This window comes from Hippocampus bargibanti, linkage group LG10 (genome assembly GCF_051943395.1).
Source record: "Hippocampus bargibanti isolate YZ-2025 linkage group LG10, ASM5194339v1, whole genome shotgun sequence".
NCBI lineage: Eukaryota > Metazoa > Chordata > Actinopteri > Syngnathiformes > Syngnathidae > Hippocampus > Hippocampus bargibanti.
In genome coordinates, this window is record NC_142743.1 from 8,968,962 (window position 1) to 8,984,719 (window position 15,758).

The 15,758-nt window shown below is 43.3% G+C and overlaps 2 protein-coding genes across 2 annotated transcripts; both read left to right on the top strand.

The window, feature by feature from the left end:
• The first annotated feature begins 8 nt into the window (after positions 1 to 8).
• ccdc86 (coiled-coil domain containing 86) lies at positions 9 to 2,459 on the top strand. The gene is made up of 4 exons (XM_089006121.1): positions 9 to 954; positions 1,709 to 1,838; positions 1,911 to 1,985; positions 2,073 to 2,459. Exons 1-4 carry the CDS (start codon positions 272 to 274, stop codon positions 2,247 to 2,249), a joined length of 1,065 nt encoding a protein of 354 aa, XP_088862247.1. The 5' UTR covers positions 9 to 271; the 3' UTR covers positions 2,250 to 2,459.
• Positions 2,460 to 6,295: 3,836 nt separating this feature from the next.
• LOC148892315 (uncharacterized) lies at positions 6,296 to 13,565 on the top strand. Its single transcript, XM_089006521.1, has 3 exons — positions 6,296 to 7,156; positions 8,255 to 8,327; positions 8,417 to 13,565. Exons 2-3 carry the CDS (start codon positions 8,261 to 8,263, stop codon positions 11,818 to 11,820), a joined length of 3,471 nt encoding a protein of 1,156 aa, XP_088862647.1. The 5' UTR covers positions 6,296 to 7,156; positions 8,255 to 8,260; the 3' UTR covers positions 11,821 to 13,565.
• The last annotated feature ends 2,193 nt before the right edge of the window (positions 13,566 to 15,758 follow it).

Below are 15,758 nucleotides of genomic sequence, written 5' to 3' on the forward strand. Positions count from 1 at the left end.
TGTTTTGTAATAAGTTTTGCAGATAATGAAAATTTATGACATGCTGTTATCCACGAAAGTGTTTTGTAAGTACTGTGTTATTAATGATTAATGTTATGAAGAGACTATAGACTGTAGCGTTCGGCGTTTATTATGCAGTTCATCTTCCGACCGAAGACTGGCGCTAACGAAAGAAAAACATGTTTACAATAATACGGAAGTACGTAATCACTACGGAGTCAGCTCGGGGCTCACACGTGGAAATATAGAGTCGAAAGTAGTGTATAGAAACATGTCGGAAAACAAAGTAAACAGCGATTCTACTGCGGACGACAACAAAGACACTCTCGATTTAACCACGCGGACCCGCAGCGGCCGCGTGGTACGTCGCCCAGCCTTACTCCAGAATTGTGAGGTCCCGGCGAGGACTCCGGTCAGGCGGAGCAGAAGGTCTATCATACCGGAGAATAGTGAAGCGGAGCAACGTGCCCCGGAGCCCGTCGAAGAGAATCCCGCAGTGAAAGTCGGCCAGGAGACTTTAAAGGAGACGTCCGCGGTGATTCTCGACCTGGAGACTGAGGAAGAGAAGCCTGCAGTGTGTGTTCAACCGGCGACTGTTGTGGATAATCCCGCCACAGGCGTCGTACCTGAGTCAGAGGGGCCTCGCACAGACCCCGCAGCAGAGGCGGACATAGCCGGTGCAGTGTGTGTTCAACCGGCGACTGTTGTGGATAATCCCGCCACAGGCGTCGTACCTGAGTCAGAGGGGCCTCGCACAGACCCCGCAGCAGAGGCGGACATAGCCGGTCAAGTGTCAAAGCCTGCCCTTGCAGAAAGACCACCAGCGATCCCAAAGACGAAGTCGGAACCTCCCAAGAAGAAGCGCCGTTTGGGAAATGGTGTTCAGGCGACTGTTACCATTCCCCTGGGGAAGCCGAAATCAGGACGAGTTTGGAAGGACCGCAACAAGCAGAGGTGATATTGTATTATCATTATTAACACTGTTGTCATCATGTATTGTTTTCAAAATGTGTTTGACGCATGCAAATTACCACGAAGACACGACTGAAGGACCAGATAATTAATATTTACATTAGAAAGAACCCATCTGGTTCAACACAGATGGTTGTGTCTGGAAGGGCATTTGACATAAAAGCTTGGCCAAAACAAACATGCCGATCAAACCTCTGAAGATGGAGGACGCTGATTCGCTGTGGCGACGCCTTGAAGGGAAAAGCCGAGAGAAGAAGACATGAGAAAGAACCTTTATGTTCTCAACTGCTCATAAATAGCAAGAAGATTTACATTAGCTCTTTATTTTAGTACTTGATAGGTCAATTAGCATCTGGTATTCTCTGCACAGCAGTTGAATGAATAAATTCTCACTGAAGTTATACCAAATAAACTGTAACCTTGGATACTATTTGAGTTATTAGATTAAATTGATTTTATTTAATTAACAGGTAAGCCACATAAACTTTTTATTGCAGTCATGTGAGAAAAATATGCCCACCATGCTAAAGTCTTCATAGGGAAAAATCACCCCGATAAAAAGATCCACAATATTACAAGATTGGGGAAAATAATAATCAAAATAATTTTAAAGTAAATTTGTTAAAAGCTGACAAATGCTTGTTTTTTTGTGGACGAATCTGCTACTGTTTTTGTGTGTGTCTCAGGGTTCTAATAATTTTAACAATTCAATACCTCTGCATGCTCGTGTATTTAGGTTCTCTGCGTTGGTAAGAGACACATCACTGTGCACTTCCTGGGCGAAGAAAATGCAGGCAAAGCGAGAGAAGCAGCTGGTACAGATATACTCATCGCAACTGAAACAGCAGAAAGCCAAAGCAAAAGAGGTACATAATTAAAAAAAAACACTAAAAGCAAAGCATTTGTGCACCGCCTGATTCACTCCGCCGCCTGCACAGGATAAACGGAAACGGCGAGAAGAGAACTTGAAGCGGCGCGAGGAGAACGAACGCAAAGCGGAGGTTGTGCAAGTGGTACGTAGGAACACCTCTCACTGTGACCAAGTGTTGATGTTAATGAGTTTAAAACGAGGCTTGTTTGAAAAAAAAATACTGTTGCAGATCCGCAACACGGCAAAGCTCAAGAGGATGAAGAAGAAGCACCTGAGGAAGATCGAGAAGCGTGACACGCTCGCGCTACTGCAAAAGTCCAACAATGACAACCAGAAGAACGAGAACCTGAACAACAATAACAAAGCCAAGCGAGCAAAGAAAAGCAAAAGCGAAAATTTGACTTGAAGACTTTTTTTTTTTTTTTTTTTTGGTCATCGGGTTGTTTTGAATAACAAGAGCTAAGCTTTCCTTGGAGCTGTGGCAAGTAAGACGTTTCAAATCCTTTACACGGATCATGCAATTGTTGCCATACAGGTCCCTCAAGTTCGCTTTCAGCCTGTGATTTAATTTTTTTTCTATTTGCAGGACTTTCTATGAAATAAAGTATCCCCTGAATATTCACAAATTCTTTTTCATTTGTCAGAGTGGAACATAAATGCTGAGAATTCAAGTTCACCATGACTGCTAAATGCATACGTGATACGTTTCAGAAATTATAAATCGGCAGATTTTCATACTCGTGACTCTGTGGTGTGTGTTAAAATAATGTGAGTGTTCCAAAAGTGTCAATTAGAACTAAATAAAACACAAAATGCTCAATCAATTAGTATAAAAATGCATTTTGTTTTTTTACATTTTCTTTTGTTTCACCTTGATTGGGTATTGTGGTCAAAATCGGGAGTCTCCTGACCAAATCACGTATGCAAATGATAGGATTAAAATGTATTGGATTGGATTTATTTTTATTAGTCTCGCAGTGGAGAAATTTACATTTCACAGCAGCAAAGTTTTGAAAGGAAGAGGAAAGGAAAGAAAAGTTCAAAAAATAAAAACAAGAGCTGCTGGAAAGGCAGCCACTCTCGCAGCGCCATCTTGAAGTCAAAAGAACAAAAACAAAAATAAATACAGTAAAGTCTCGTTATATCGATATTCAAAGGAGTCCGAAAAAATATCGATATAACCGGGACTATCGATATATCCGATATCGATATAACGAGACTTTACTGTAATATTGTAGGTAACTTAAAAATTATACCTAATTGCCTGACAACATTTTGGATTGAAAAATTAAATACAACTGATCTGTTTTAGCAAACAAAATATTTGATGTAAAAAACAAGTTTAAGTCAGGCCCTGACTAGCATATTTGATTAGATGAGCAATTATTTATCTCACAATGGAGAAATTTACATTTCACAGCAGCAAAAACAAAATACAAGAGCTGCTGTAAAAGCAGCCACTCACGCGCGGCACCATCTTGAAGTCAAGAACAAAACAAAAAAAATGTGACACACAAAACAGTCATTCAATTTTAAGCACTTCCTGAACCCTCTTTGTGACATGAAGCAGTTCTATACGAATGATGAGAGGTTCAAAACCTCCTTTTCACCAGTGGATCAGAGACATCATGATGGAATGTGCATGTATGCTACAAGCTAAGATTTGAAAGCAAACAGAGCTGTAGCATCCATTGACAAAAAGAGATTGTCTGACAATTCCTGTCCCACGTAAATCCGCATCAATTCCAAGCCGCGACAGTTCCACATACGCATCCATGACACTCCTTTCTTCTCATCGCTGGCTCCTCATGCTTATGAGCTGACGTAACTATCAAAGTGTCCGATCATGATCACTCGATCCACACAAAAACTCAGACCGGCACACGTCATATCACGTCCGACCACAGTTTAGTAGCATTTATTGAATCAAGCTCACATATCTTTCGCTTTTGGGGGATTTACATGAGCAGGGTTGTTCAAACAACACGAACAAAAAGTATACAGGAAGTTTCTTGAAGTAATCAGGTTTGTATTCAAAGCAGTAAAAACACTCGCGTCACCAAATGAATCATTGGTCAGACACTTACGCAATAACGGGAAGGGAGATTGTAATTCGGTCGGGATCGCTAGTCACTGCGTTTTGGTCGACATGAAAATATTTGCAAATGGGGACAATATGTCTTTTAAATGTATTTTTTTCATGTATAAAAAAAACATCTGTGTAAGCTCTCAGTCGTACAGGAGTGGTCCATCGATGAAAAGGTTTCTTCAGCCGTCATCTGTACTTTTTTGAAGGTGTCGGACGTTTCGCTTTTGATCCAAGATGCTTCTTCAGCAAACTAAAGTCTTACTGGTAGTATCAGCCCTATATATATATCCCTAATGTCCAGACATGGCGGCGCCAGACTAGGACAATCAGGTTGCGGGGAGCCGTCATGTCTGGTGCCATTAGGGATGTCTGGACATTAGGGATATATATATATATATATATATATATATATATATATATATATATATATATATATATAGGGCCGATACTACCAGTAAGATTTTAGTTCGCTGAAGAAGCATCTTGGACAAGAAGCGAAACGTCCGACACCTTCAAAAAAGTACAGATGACGGCTGAAGAAACCTTTTCATCAATTAAAAAAAAAAATCAACGTAATTGGCATATATATATATATAGCAATGTTCTCGATCACCTCTGTGTTCCACTCATCGCTTTGCGAGTACAAAAGGTGTAACGAATGCTTTAATTTTACTACATTCATATTTGAAAACGTCATTTTACAATCCACAAGTCAAATGATTTCCTTATAAATTTCGCCATCAACACAAAGTTTTCAGACCAAACAAAGTACCGCAAGATGAATTGCGTGTCCTTTCTCGGTCAGCGGCGTTCCGTCCGTGTGATGGAGAATAATAATTTATCATGTTTAAAAGTGCCGTGCTTTGCTGACCAACTAAACAATGGGTCCACAGTCAAAGCGCAGATGGCCACAGTAAATCTGAGTGAAACAGACACGGCAAGGTGAACTGTCGTCTCCATCTAGATTCTAGAAGGTCCGGCCTTGCACAGAATTTAGGGCTTGAGATACTCCTTTTTCCACCAAAGTTATTTACGGCTTAAACATCCTGCACAAGCGCCAGATTACGAACTTATCAGTTCATGGAAAAGACAACCAATTAAACTGTCTATGTTTTACTGCTTTCAGCTGTTGGTGCTCAGAACGCCCAGAGGCGTGGCATTATAATCAAGAAAACTATGTTTTACTAATATATCACTGTAATTTACATATACTCTCAATAAATAGCTTGGCAGAGAGGCGCAGAATTCAGACGTATGTCATCTGATGACTGCGTCTCCTGCCGGCAGTGGGGACAATCGTTCTGGTTCTGAGTCTCTGTCCACGGTGTCTGTCTGTCATATCTCTGACACCGTGACATGACGTCAGGAATCGTCGCCAACTCAAAAACAAGACTTCCTAAATTATCAACGCGAGTTTTAAAACTTAAAATATAGCTATATGCGGTGGAATCTTTATAAAATACGCTCAGTAGAAGTCATTTGAAGCCATTTTACAAATTATGGACACAACTTGTACGGAGGTTTTCGCCCTTTCCTGGTTAATTTCTGCACTTCAGTTAAAGGACAACCGACGTCTCCGGGCAAGTTGTGTCCATATTTTGTAAAATGGCTTCAAATGACTTCTACTGAGCGTATTGTACAAATATTCCACCGCATATAGCTATATTTTACGTTTTAAGACTCACGTTGATTATTCAGGAAGTCTTGTTTTTGAGTTGGTGACGACATGAAAGGACCGCCCCGTGACCGTAAAAAAGACGCATTGTAGCGTCCTTCCATCACGTCAATGTATTTTGCTGTACATGTTTGGTCTGAGAACCGTCTTGCACCCAAAAGCCGCCAGAAGAGGGAGTCCAAGCTCCATATAAGGAATTTATCTGCCTGTGGAAGCGGAGGTGGCCACTGGAGGTCGCCATTATGTGTCTCTTTTCTGATGATCCATTGTTGCCCCGATGTTGCCTCAAAATGGCATGGAATAAATTCTTTAATCGATTGCAAACATGTAGGCTTTCCTCTTCAGAACTATTTGAATCATATTCATAACTGGATGTGTAACAAGAAAGCATATTCTCCGAATCTGAAGCCATTGTTTTGATTCACAAGCAATGCAACACGTCTTGGCATGACGTCACGAACTGGGGTCGGGACTTTCCGAAAATGCCCAATTCGCAGCTCAATTTTTTTGCAGATTTTGGACACTTTAAGTCATTTTTATTTGTGTTTTGCATTTGACTAAAATATCATACTGTGTGTTTTGGGCACTTTAGATACTATAAAACGTTTTTCTGATGTCAGTTAAGAAACAAAAAATTGACGTCGGTTGTCCTTTAAACTTTAAACTCTCTTCTTTCATCAGAAAAAAAGAGTTAATTCCTAAGTTATATGGGCCTGGAGTTATCTGAGCTTGAAATGGGGGCGGCTGTACAAAAGGCGAATGCTGCCCACTCGTGGGAGGGAAAAAACATTGCCAGAGGTCTGACCAGCCCTTTTATCGGCAAAAACAAATTCGGCAATGGCGCTCTACGTCATGCTTTTCAATTCCCGAATAAATTCGGGAATGGCAGTGAATGAGTTAAACTAAAATGCCTTTTTAGTGTTTATTGTTTTATTATTTAATACAATTGTTAATGCAAAACATACGAAAAAAAAGAAACCTCAAAGAATTTTTGCTGCAACAGCCTGAGAAGTATTAAAATTAACCAACATCCTCTGACCTCAACCCAATCGAGAACCTTCCAAACAGTAACTGTCACCTCGAACCAAGAAATGTACACAATGTAGACGCTACGACGAGGAAGTTTGACTCCGACCCGCGGACAGCGACACGGTGACTTACGTGCGAAGGGAGTGAACGCATGAACTTATGGACGTGTGAAATAATGGATGACAGGTGCAGACAAAAGCGTCCCCACCTTTTTCTGCTCATTCCGTAAATGTCTTCTTCTGTGGACAAGCGCCGATGACGCCATTGTCAGCCACGTACCGGTTACACAGTGGCGTCTTTGTGCGCGCCTGTTGACTTTGCAACCGAGCCACACCACAATGATGCGATGACCCTGAGAAGAAAAGCGGACAGGTGAGCAAGGTGGAAGGAATGATCACCATACGTCTTCCCAGTGGTTGTCATCGGGCTTATAAAGATGCAAAAGTCACACGCAACGTGACACACCCCAACGAGGCCTCAATTCATCAAAGACGCACAAACTCCAATAAGTCAACGGTTGGTAAGTACACAGTGTTTCATATCAGGATTTTTAGTTCAAATTTTTCTATTTTTATTATTCTATTTTGATATTGTATTTTATTCTATTTTTATATCCAACTTTTATTTCACAATGTCACGGTGTTGGTCTTGGATGCTTCTCCCCTTCGGAATATTACAAATTTATTTGAAAATTATTTTGCAATTTTTTTCCCCCGTCTTGTGGATCTTTTTTATAGGGGTAATTTTTTTTCCACTGAATTTTTTATCATAATGGGCATATTTTTGTCACATTACTGCAATAAAAAAGGCTAAGTGGCTTACCTGTTAAATAGATAAAATTGATTTATTTATGTATGTATGTATGTATGTATGTATTGTATGTATGTATGTATGTATGTATGTATGTATTTATTTATTTATTTATTTATTCATGTATTTATTTATTTATTTATTTTTTAATTAATTTATTTATTTATTCATTCATTCATTCATTCATTCATTCATTCATTCATTCATTCATTTATTTATTTATTGTATGGTTAGTCGCATACTTTCTGGGGGGTAATATTGACACTTTAAGATAGTAGAACGTTATTTTCCTTTAAAAAAAATATAATGTATTGCATTGGTGTATGCATTCAGCAAAGAATTACAAGTAATTATCATTCGCGTTTTTTTGTTGTTACGACTTTATAAAAATTTAAAAATCAACTTATTTATGTATTTATTTACATGTGTATTTATTCAATACATTGTATGGCCAGTCGCACACTTTTTTGGGGGGGTATAGTATTGAAACTTTAAGATACTCAAATGTTATTTTCCTAAAAAAAAGTAATTCTCTTTAAAGTATTTTTTCTTGTTTGATTTAATACAAATTAAAAAGTGTGTAATTTTGTGTTTCGATTACAAATTACAAATGATACAATTGTGTTTTTCACTGATATTTTTCTGTCATAAAATGTCATGTTTTTCTTGTAAAAAAAAAAAATTCTGTTGAAGGCAACTTTTGTTGTTATAATTGTACAACTTTATCCTGTTTTAACTGAGTGACTTTTTCCCTTATGGGGTTTATACTAAAACTAATGTACAGCATTTTTCTTTTTTGGGATTTTAGATATTTATGAGATTGGTTTCCTTCAACAAAAAAAGAATGCTTTTGCCAATCCTCCTCCAACTCCTGATGATTGGTAAGCATGTAATTTTTAATTCCCGCTCATTTATTAAGGACGATGCTTTTAAAGTCATGTCTGATTTTTTTCTCTTCACCCCCCAATAGCATCCATAAATTCCCAAACTGCTACGCCCACACCATCTCCCCTAACCACACCCAATTCTGCCACCGGCAATGTTGTGATCACAGCGAACAATCCTGTGACTGGCAATACTGCAACTGGAAATGCTGCAACTACAGCCGGCAACGTTGCAACCGGAAACGCTGCCAGCACAGCCGGCAATGCTGCAACCGGAAACGCTGCAACCACTGTTGGCAATGATGCAACTGGAAACGCTGCAACTACAGCCAGCAATGTTGCAACTAGAAATGCTGTAACCACAGCTGGCAACGCTGCAACTGGAAACGCTGCAACCACAGCTGGCAACGCTGCAACTGGTAACGCTCCAACTACACCTGTCAATGCTGCAACCACAGTCGGCAATGCTGCGACTGGAAACGCTGCTACCACAGCCGGCAACGCTGCAACCACAGCCGGCAACACTGCAACTGGAAACGCTGCAACCGGAAATGCTGCTACCACAGCCGGCAACGCAGCAACCGGCAACGCTGCAACCGGCAACGCTGCAACCACAGCTGGTAACGCTGCAACCACAGCTGGCAATGCTGCATCCACAGCTGGCAACGCTGCAACCGGAAACGCTGCTACCACAGCCGGCAACACTGCAACTGGAAACGCAGCCACCACAGCTGGCAACGCTGCATCCGGCAACGCTGCTACCACAGCCAGCAACGCTGCAACCAGAAACGTTGCTACCACAGCCGGCAACACTGCAACTGGAAACGCAGCCACCACAGCTGGCAACGCTGCATCCGGCAACGCTGCTACCACAGCCAGCAACGCTGCAACCGGAAACGCTGCAACCACAGCTGGCAACGCTGCAACCGGAAACGCTGCAACCACAGCTGGTAATGCTGCAATCACTGCCGGCAACGTTGCAACCACAACTGGCAACGCTGCAACCACAGCTGACAATGCTGCAACCGGAAACGCTGCTACCACAGCCGGCAACACTGCAACTGGAAACGCTGCCACCACAACTGGCAACGCTGCTACCACAGCTGGCAACGCTGCAACCGGAAATGCTGCTACCACAGCCGGCAACGCTGCAACCACAGCCGGCAATACTGCAACTGGAAACGCTGCAACCACAGCCGGCAACACTGCAACTGGAAACGCTGCCACCACAGCTGGCAACACTGCAACTGGAAACGCAGCCACCACAGCTGGCAACGCTGCAACCGGAAACGCTGCTACCACAGCCGGCAACGCTGCAACCACAGCCGGCAATACTGCAACTGGAAACGCTGCAACCACAACCGGCAACACTGCAACTGGAAACGCTGCAACCACAGCCGGCAACACTGCAACTGGAAACGCAGCCACCACAGCTGGCAACGCTGCAACTGGAAACGCTGCAACCACAGCTGGCAACGCTGTAACCGGCAACGCTGCTACCACAACTGGCGACGCTGCAACTGGAAACGCTGCAACCACAGCTGGCAACACTGCAACTGGAAACGCTGCAACCACAGCCGGCAACGCTGCAACTGGAAACGCTGCCACCACAGCCGGCAACACTGCAACTGGAAACGCTGCCACCACAACTGGCAACGCTGCCACCACAACTGGCAACGCTGCTACCACAGCCGGCAACGCTGCAACCACAGCCGGCAATACTGCAACTGGAAACGCTGCAACCACAGCCGGCAACACTGCAACTGGAAACGCAGCCACCACAGCTGGCAACACTGCAACTGGAAACGCAGCCACCACAGCTGGCAACGCTGCAACCGGAAACGCTGCTACCACAGCTGGCAACGCTGCTACCGGAAACGCTGCTACCACAGCCGGCAACACTGCAACTGGAAACGTAGCCACCACAGCTGGCAACGCTGCAACCGGAAACGCTGCTACCACAGCTGGCAACGCTGCAACCGGAAACGCTGCTACCACAGCCGGCAACACTGCAAATGGAAACGCTGCAACCACAGCTGGCAACGCTGCAACCGGCAACGCTGCTACCACAGCCGGCAACGCTGCAACCACAGCTAGCAACACTGCAACTGGAAACGCTGCAACCACAGCTGGCAACGCTGCAACCGGAAATGCTGCTACCACAGCCGGCAACGCTGCAACCGGAAACGCTGCAACCACATCGGGCAACGCTGCAACCGGAAACGCTGCCTCCACAGCTGGCAACGCTGCTACCACCGCCGGCAACACTGCAACCACAGCTGGCAACACTGCAACTGGAAACGCAGCCACCACAGCTGGCAACGCTGCAACCGGAAACGCTCCTACCACAGCTGGCAACGCTGCAACTGGAAACGCTGCCACCACAGCCGGCAATACTGCAACTGGAAACGCTGCAACCACAGCCGGCAACACTGCAACTGGAAACGCTGCAACCACAGCCGGCAACACTGCAACTGGAAACGCTGCAACCACAGCCGGCAACACTGCAACTGGAAACGCAGCCACCACAGCTGGCAACGCTGCAACTGGAAACGCTGCAACCACAGCTGGCAACGCTGTAACCGGCAACGCTGCTACCACAGCTGGCGACGCTGCAACTGGAAACGCTGCAACCACAGCTGGCAACACTGCAACTGGAAACGCTGCAACCACAGCTGGCAACACTGCAACTGGAAACACTGCAACCACAGCCGGCAACGCTGCAACTGGAAACGCTGCAACCACAGCTGGCAACACTGCAACTGGAAACGCTGCAACCACAGCTGGCGACGCTGCAACGGGAAACGCTGCTACCACAGCCGGCAACACTACAACTGGAAACGCTGCAACCACAGCTGGCAACGCTGCAACTGGAAACGCTGCAACCACAGCCGGCAACACAGCAACTGGAAACGCTGCTACCACAGCTGGCAACGCTGCAACGGGAAACGCTGCTACCACAGCCGGCAACACTGCAACTGGAAACGCTGCAACCACAGCTGGCAACGCTGCAACGGGAAATGCTGTAACCACAGCCGGCAACACTGCAACTGGAAACGCTGCAACCACAGCCGGCAACACAGCAACTGGAAACGCTGCAACTGGAAACGCTGCTACCACAGCTGGCAACGCTGCAACGGGAAACGCTGCTACCACAGCCGGCAACACTGCAACTGGAAACGCTGCAACCACAGCTGGCAACGCTGCAACGGGAAATGCTGTAACCACAGCCGGCAACACTGCAACTGGAAACGCTGCAACCACAGCCGGCAACACAGCAACTGGAAACGCTGCTACCACAGCTGGCAACGCTGCAACTGGAAACGCTGCTACCACAGCTGGCAACGCTGCAACGGGAAACGCTGAAACCACAGCCGGCAACACCACAACTGGAAACGCTGCAACTGGGAACACCGCTACGTCCACCCACGTGAGCGTCCTCCTCCTTTGTCACCTCTGCGTGGCACTCCTTAAACTGTCCACAATGTAAACCTGCCAGGGTGGTTGATTTAATTTAAAAATGTCAATCAATGTGCATTGACAGTTCCAAAACCAAAAATGTGGCTGTCTTGTATTTTAATGTTGTCATTTTGAAAAGTAAACCAACAAAAAAAGGACAATCTATTATTTAACATGTCAATTATGACACTGTATGTGCAAGTTGTTTTATTGTTTTCATTCCTTGTGTCATTTTTACAAATGCATGCGTAACTGTGAAAAGATGGACTTGCAATATTGTACAGAATGTAATTTATTGAATTGGCATTCATCGGGGAAAGTGACGAATAAATGTACAGTAAAGTCTCGTTATATCGATATCGGATATATCGATAGTCCTGGTTATATCGATACCATTTCTATGCACGCACGGAGAAAATTACATGCAAACAGGGTCGGATATATCGATAGTCCCGGTTATATCGATATTTTTTCGGACTCCCTTGAATATCGATATAACGAGACTTTACTGTATTTAAATATGTACCGATTGTCATTTCATCATCAAATACATTTTTTGCCGCGGGCTACATTGTAGTTTCGGTTTCCTCTCGGGGGGCCGTTATGAATTTGGGGAAGCCATTAAAATGATTCATCCCCTCCACATACTACATACAAAGCGCAAAAAAAAAGTCAAAAATAATGACTAATTGCGGTTTCCATGGGATAATTGGAAATTTTGGTTCAGACTTTAGCGAGCATCATGGAATTTCAAAGTTTGATTTGCTGTCGCGGGTCGAATAAAATGATGTGGCGGGCTAAAATTGGCCCTTGGGCCTTGACTTTGACACCTGTGCTTTACACTAATTAATGAAATGATGAAATATCAAAGCAATTGAATCCAACTCCCCAAACCACATTCAATAAACGACTGAGGACCCCATAAAAAAACATTTTCGAAAACATTGGGGAGGGTCCATTTGATTGTACATGTGTAACGGAGTCATGAATTATGATGTCATGATGCCAAAAGAAATGTTAAATGTGTTTTCTGGATTTTGGATGGGAGAAAGGTGCGCATTTCTCCCCATCCAAAACAGTAGAGTTGGGCGACCACTAATTGATTGAGACTGATTGAGAAGGTGATTGCAACCACCTGGGAATGGCCAATTACCGCTGGGATCTGATTGGCCAGAAGCTCAGGTGAAGCACCTTTAAAACTAGACTGAGCCAGTCACTTCGAGGAGGGAGAAGAGGGACAAAGGACAACCTGGAGAGCAGTGTTACCTGGGGCCTGCCGAAAACTGATATCAACTTCAAATAAAGAAAACTCACAATACCCTTCCTGCATCTGGCTGAGTGAACTTTTATCAACTTTCCACCTGCTTGCTGTATCGCCGCACGACATATGATTATTAAATTATGACTTAAAGGACAACCGACGTCACTTTTTTGTTTTTAACTGACACCAGAAAAACGTTTTATAGAATCTAAAATACCCAAAACATGCAGTATGATATTTTTAGTCAAATGCAAAACACCAAGAAAAATGACTTAAAGTGTCCAAAATCTGCAAAAAAATTGAGCTGCGAATTGGGCATTTTCAGAAAGTCCCGCCCCCATTTCGTGATGTAACACCAACACGTCTTGCATTGCTGGAGAGTCCAAACAATGGCTTCAGATTCGGATAATATGCTTTCTTGTTACTCATCCAGTTATGAATATGATTCAAATAGTTCTGAAGAGGAAAGCATACATGTTTGCAATCGATTAAAGAATTTATTCCGTGTCATTTTAAGGCAAACGGGCGGGGGGTGGGAATATCTCACCCAAAAAGAGGCAATAAAATGGCCACCGAGCTGTGAGGAATGAATCAGCCCGTTTCCACAGGTTGATACATTCCTTCCATGGAGCTTGGACTCACTCTGCTGGCGGCTTTTGGATGTAACACAAGGATTTAAAAAAAACAGTACAGCAAAATACATTGACGTGATGGAAAGACGCTACAATGCATCTTTTTTACGGTCAGGGGACGGTCCTTTCATGACGTCACGTACGGACTCATCACCAACTCAAAAACGAGACTTCCTGAATGTTCAGAGCGAGTCTTAAAACGTTAAGTATAGCTATATGCGGTGGAATCCTATTAAAATACGCCCATTAGAAGTCATTTGAAGCCATTTTACAAATTATGGACACAACTTGTCGCAACGGCACACAGTATGACACCAACGTCATAATGCATGACTTCGTTACATATGCGCAGAAACCCTGGAAGAATTATTGAGGATGGTCGCACGGTCGTGAACCAAATTGTGTGTTGCTGAAACGTCTAAATGCATACTTGGGCCTCAAAATAATAAATTGTGTACTCACACCCGACTAGCAGAGAGAGTTGACGATGTGTACTTGTAAGCTAATAGCTGGACCGTGACAGAGACGTCTACCGTGTCCAACTTCAAAGTCCATTTCCTGTTCTTGGTTTCATCAAGGGGGAAAAAAATGGCACAAAATCAAAATCACAGCAAAAGACAAATAATTTGACATATATACACGCTCACATTAGTGGCGCGAGTTTGTATTACTTCCAGGTTGAGTAAACGCTCGCGCGAATGGCTGCCGTTGCTCAACCGCAGAAAAACGAATGTTCTTATACCGTGACTGTAACGTGTCCTTGAGAGTTTTGAAAGGTGCTTAGAAATCAAGTGTATTATTATTATTATTATTACACACAATATTGCAGAGATAAACGAAAACGTTATGAATTGCAATTACACAATACGGCCACACGATGTCAATATAAGACACCGTTTTTTTTGTACTGTAGTTGGCTGAATTGTCACGGTAAGATCAGAGCATTGTCATCAAATGGTGAGTATAGTTTTTGCTTTTTTGAACGTTGCTGTGTCGACGACCATTTTGTGTTTGGGAGCCTTTTAACTGAGCGAGTTGATTGTTCTGTAGCCACAAAGGGACATATGTCTTCTTGTGCCGGTCCCAAGCCCGGATAAATACAGAGGGTTGTGTCAGGAAGGGTATCCGACGTAAAAGCTTGGCCAAAACAAACATGCGGATCAAACCTCTAAAGATGGAGGACACTGATTTGCTGTGGCGACCCCTTGAAGGGAAAAGAAGAAGTTGGCTGAATTGTCAGCAGACCAAAATTTTGGGGGAATGTTGAGGAAGTTGTTAAAAAAAAAAAAAAAAATAGGGGACTGGGTGGGAGGGGGGGTGTGTCCGAGACTGGGAGGGTCGCAGAACCGCTGAACTGTGAGGTAGACGCGAAAACTACCATGTTACGAATATCAAACCGCCACTGTTTGTTTTCACACAGAGGCTCATCATCCATATCATAAACATCAAATTTGTCAGATAGCGAACGTGACTCAAATCTTGGAAACTTTATTACAGTTCAAGTCAGTCACATGCAATTGTTTTCATTTTAAAACAAATAACCATGAAATTAGCCAAATAAAAAACATGAAAAAAAAAACAACTCAGAATTATTTCCCTCTCAAAATAGCAATATACAAAAATAGAGCTTCCAAATACTGTACATCTATTATTATTATTATTTCACAAAAATATTCTGCTGCAGAATTCTTAGTCTTACAAACAATGTCTGTGAAAGTCCACAAACAGAACATCCGTGTTAACAACAAAAGGTTGGGGTTTGTTATATTAGATGCTATTATTTCTACTTGTGTGTTTTTCTGGGCACCGCAAAGCGACAGAGTAATAAATATCACATGTGCTTGTCCTTAAAGCATCCACAAAGATTCAAATGAAATTCTAATTTGATTGATTTTGATGAAGCACTTTGAGCGTAACACTAGGCTCTCTTCCATCGTTTTTTTTTTTGTGTGTTCAATATTGCAAGAACAAGTTCTGTCTCCTTTGGCACCGAAATTTGGATTTGTGACGTGCACAATACAACATGCAACATTTTTGATGGTAGGAGATGACTTGCTTAAAGGGGGCCACACAGAT

Excerpts from the sequence above, each read along its gene's own strand:
- ccdc86 (XM_089006121.1), top strand. The coding sequence starts at position 272 with ATGTCGGAAAACAAAGTAAACAGCGATTCTACTGCGGACGACAACAAA. Across the intron at positions 955-1,708 it reads AAGGACCGCAACAAGCAGAG|GTTCTCTGCGTTGGTAAGAG; the intron begins GTGATATTGTAT and ends TCGTGTATTTAG. Across the intron at positions 1,839-1,910 it reads AGAAAGCCAAAGCAAAAGAG|GATAAACGGAAACGGCGAGA; the intron begins GTACATAATTAA and ends CCGCCTGCACAG.
- LOC148892315 (XM_089006521.1), top strand. The coding sequence starts at position 8,261 with ATGAGATTGGTTTCCTTCAACAAAAAAAGAATGCTTTTGCCAATCCTC. Across the intron at positions 8,328-8,416 it reads CCTCCAACTCCTGATGATTG|CATCCATAAATTCCCAAACT; the intron begins GTAAGCATGTAA and ends ACCCCCCAATAG.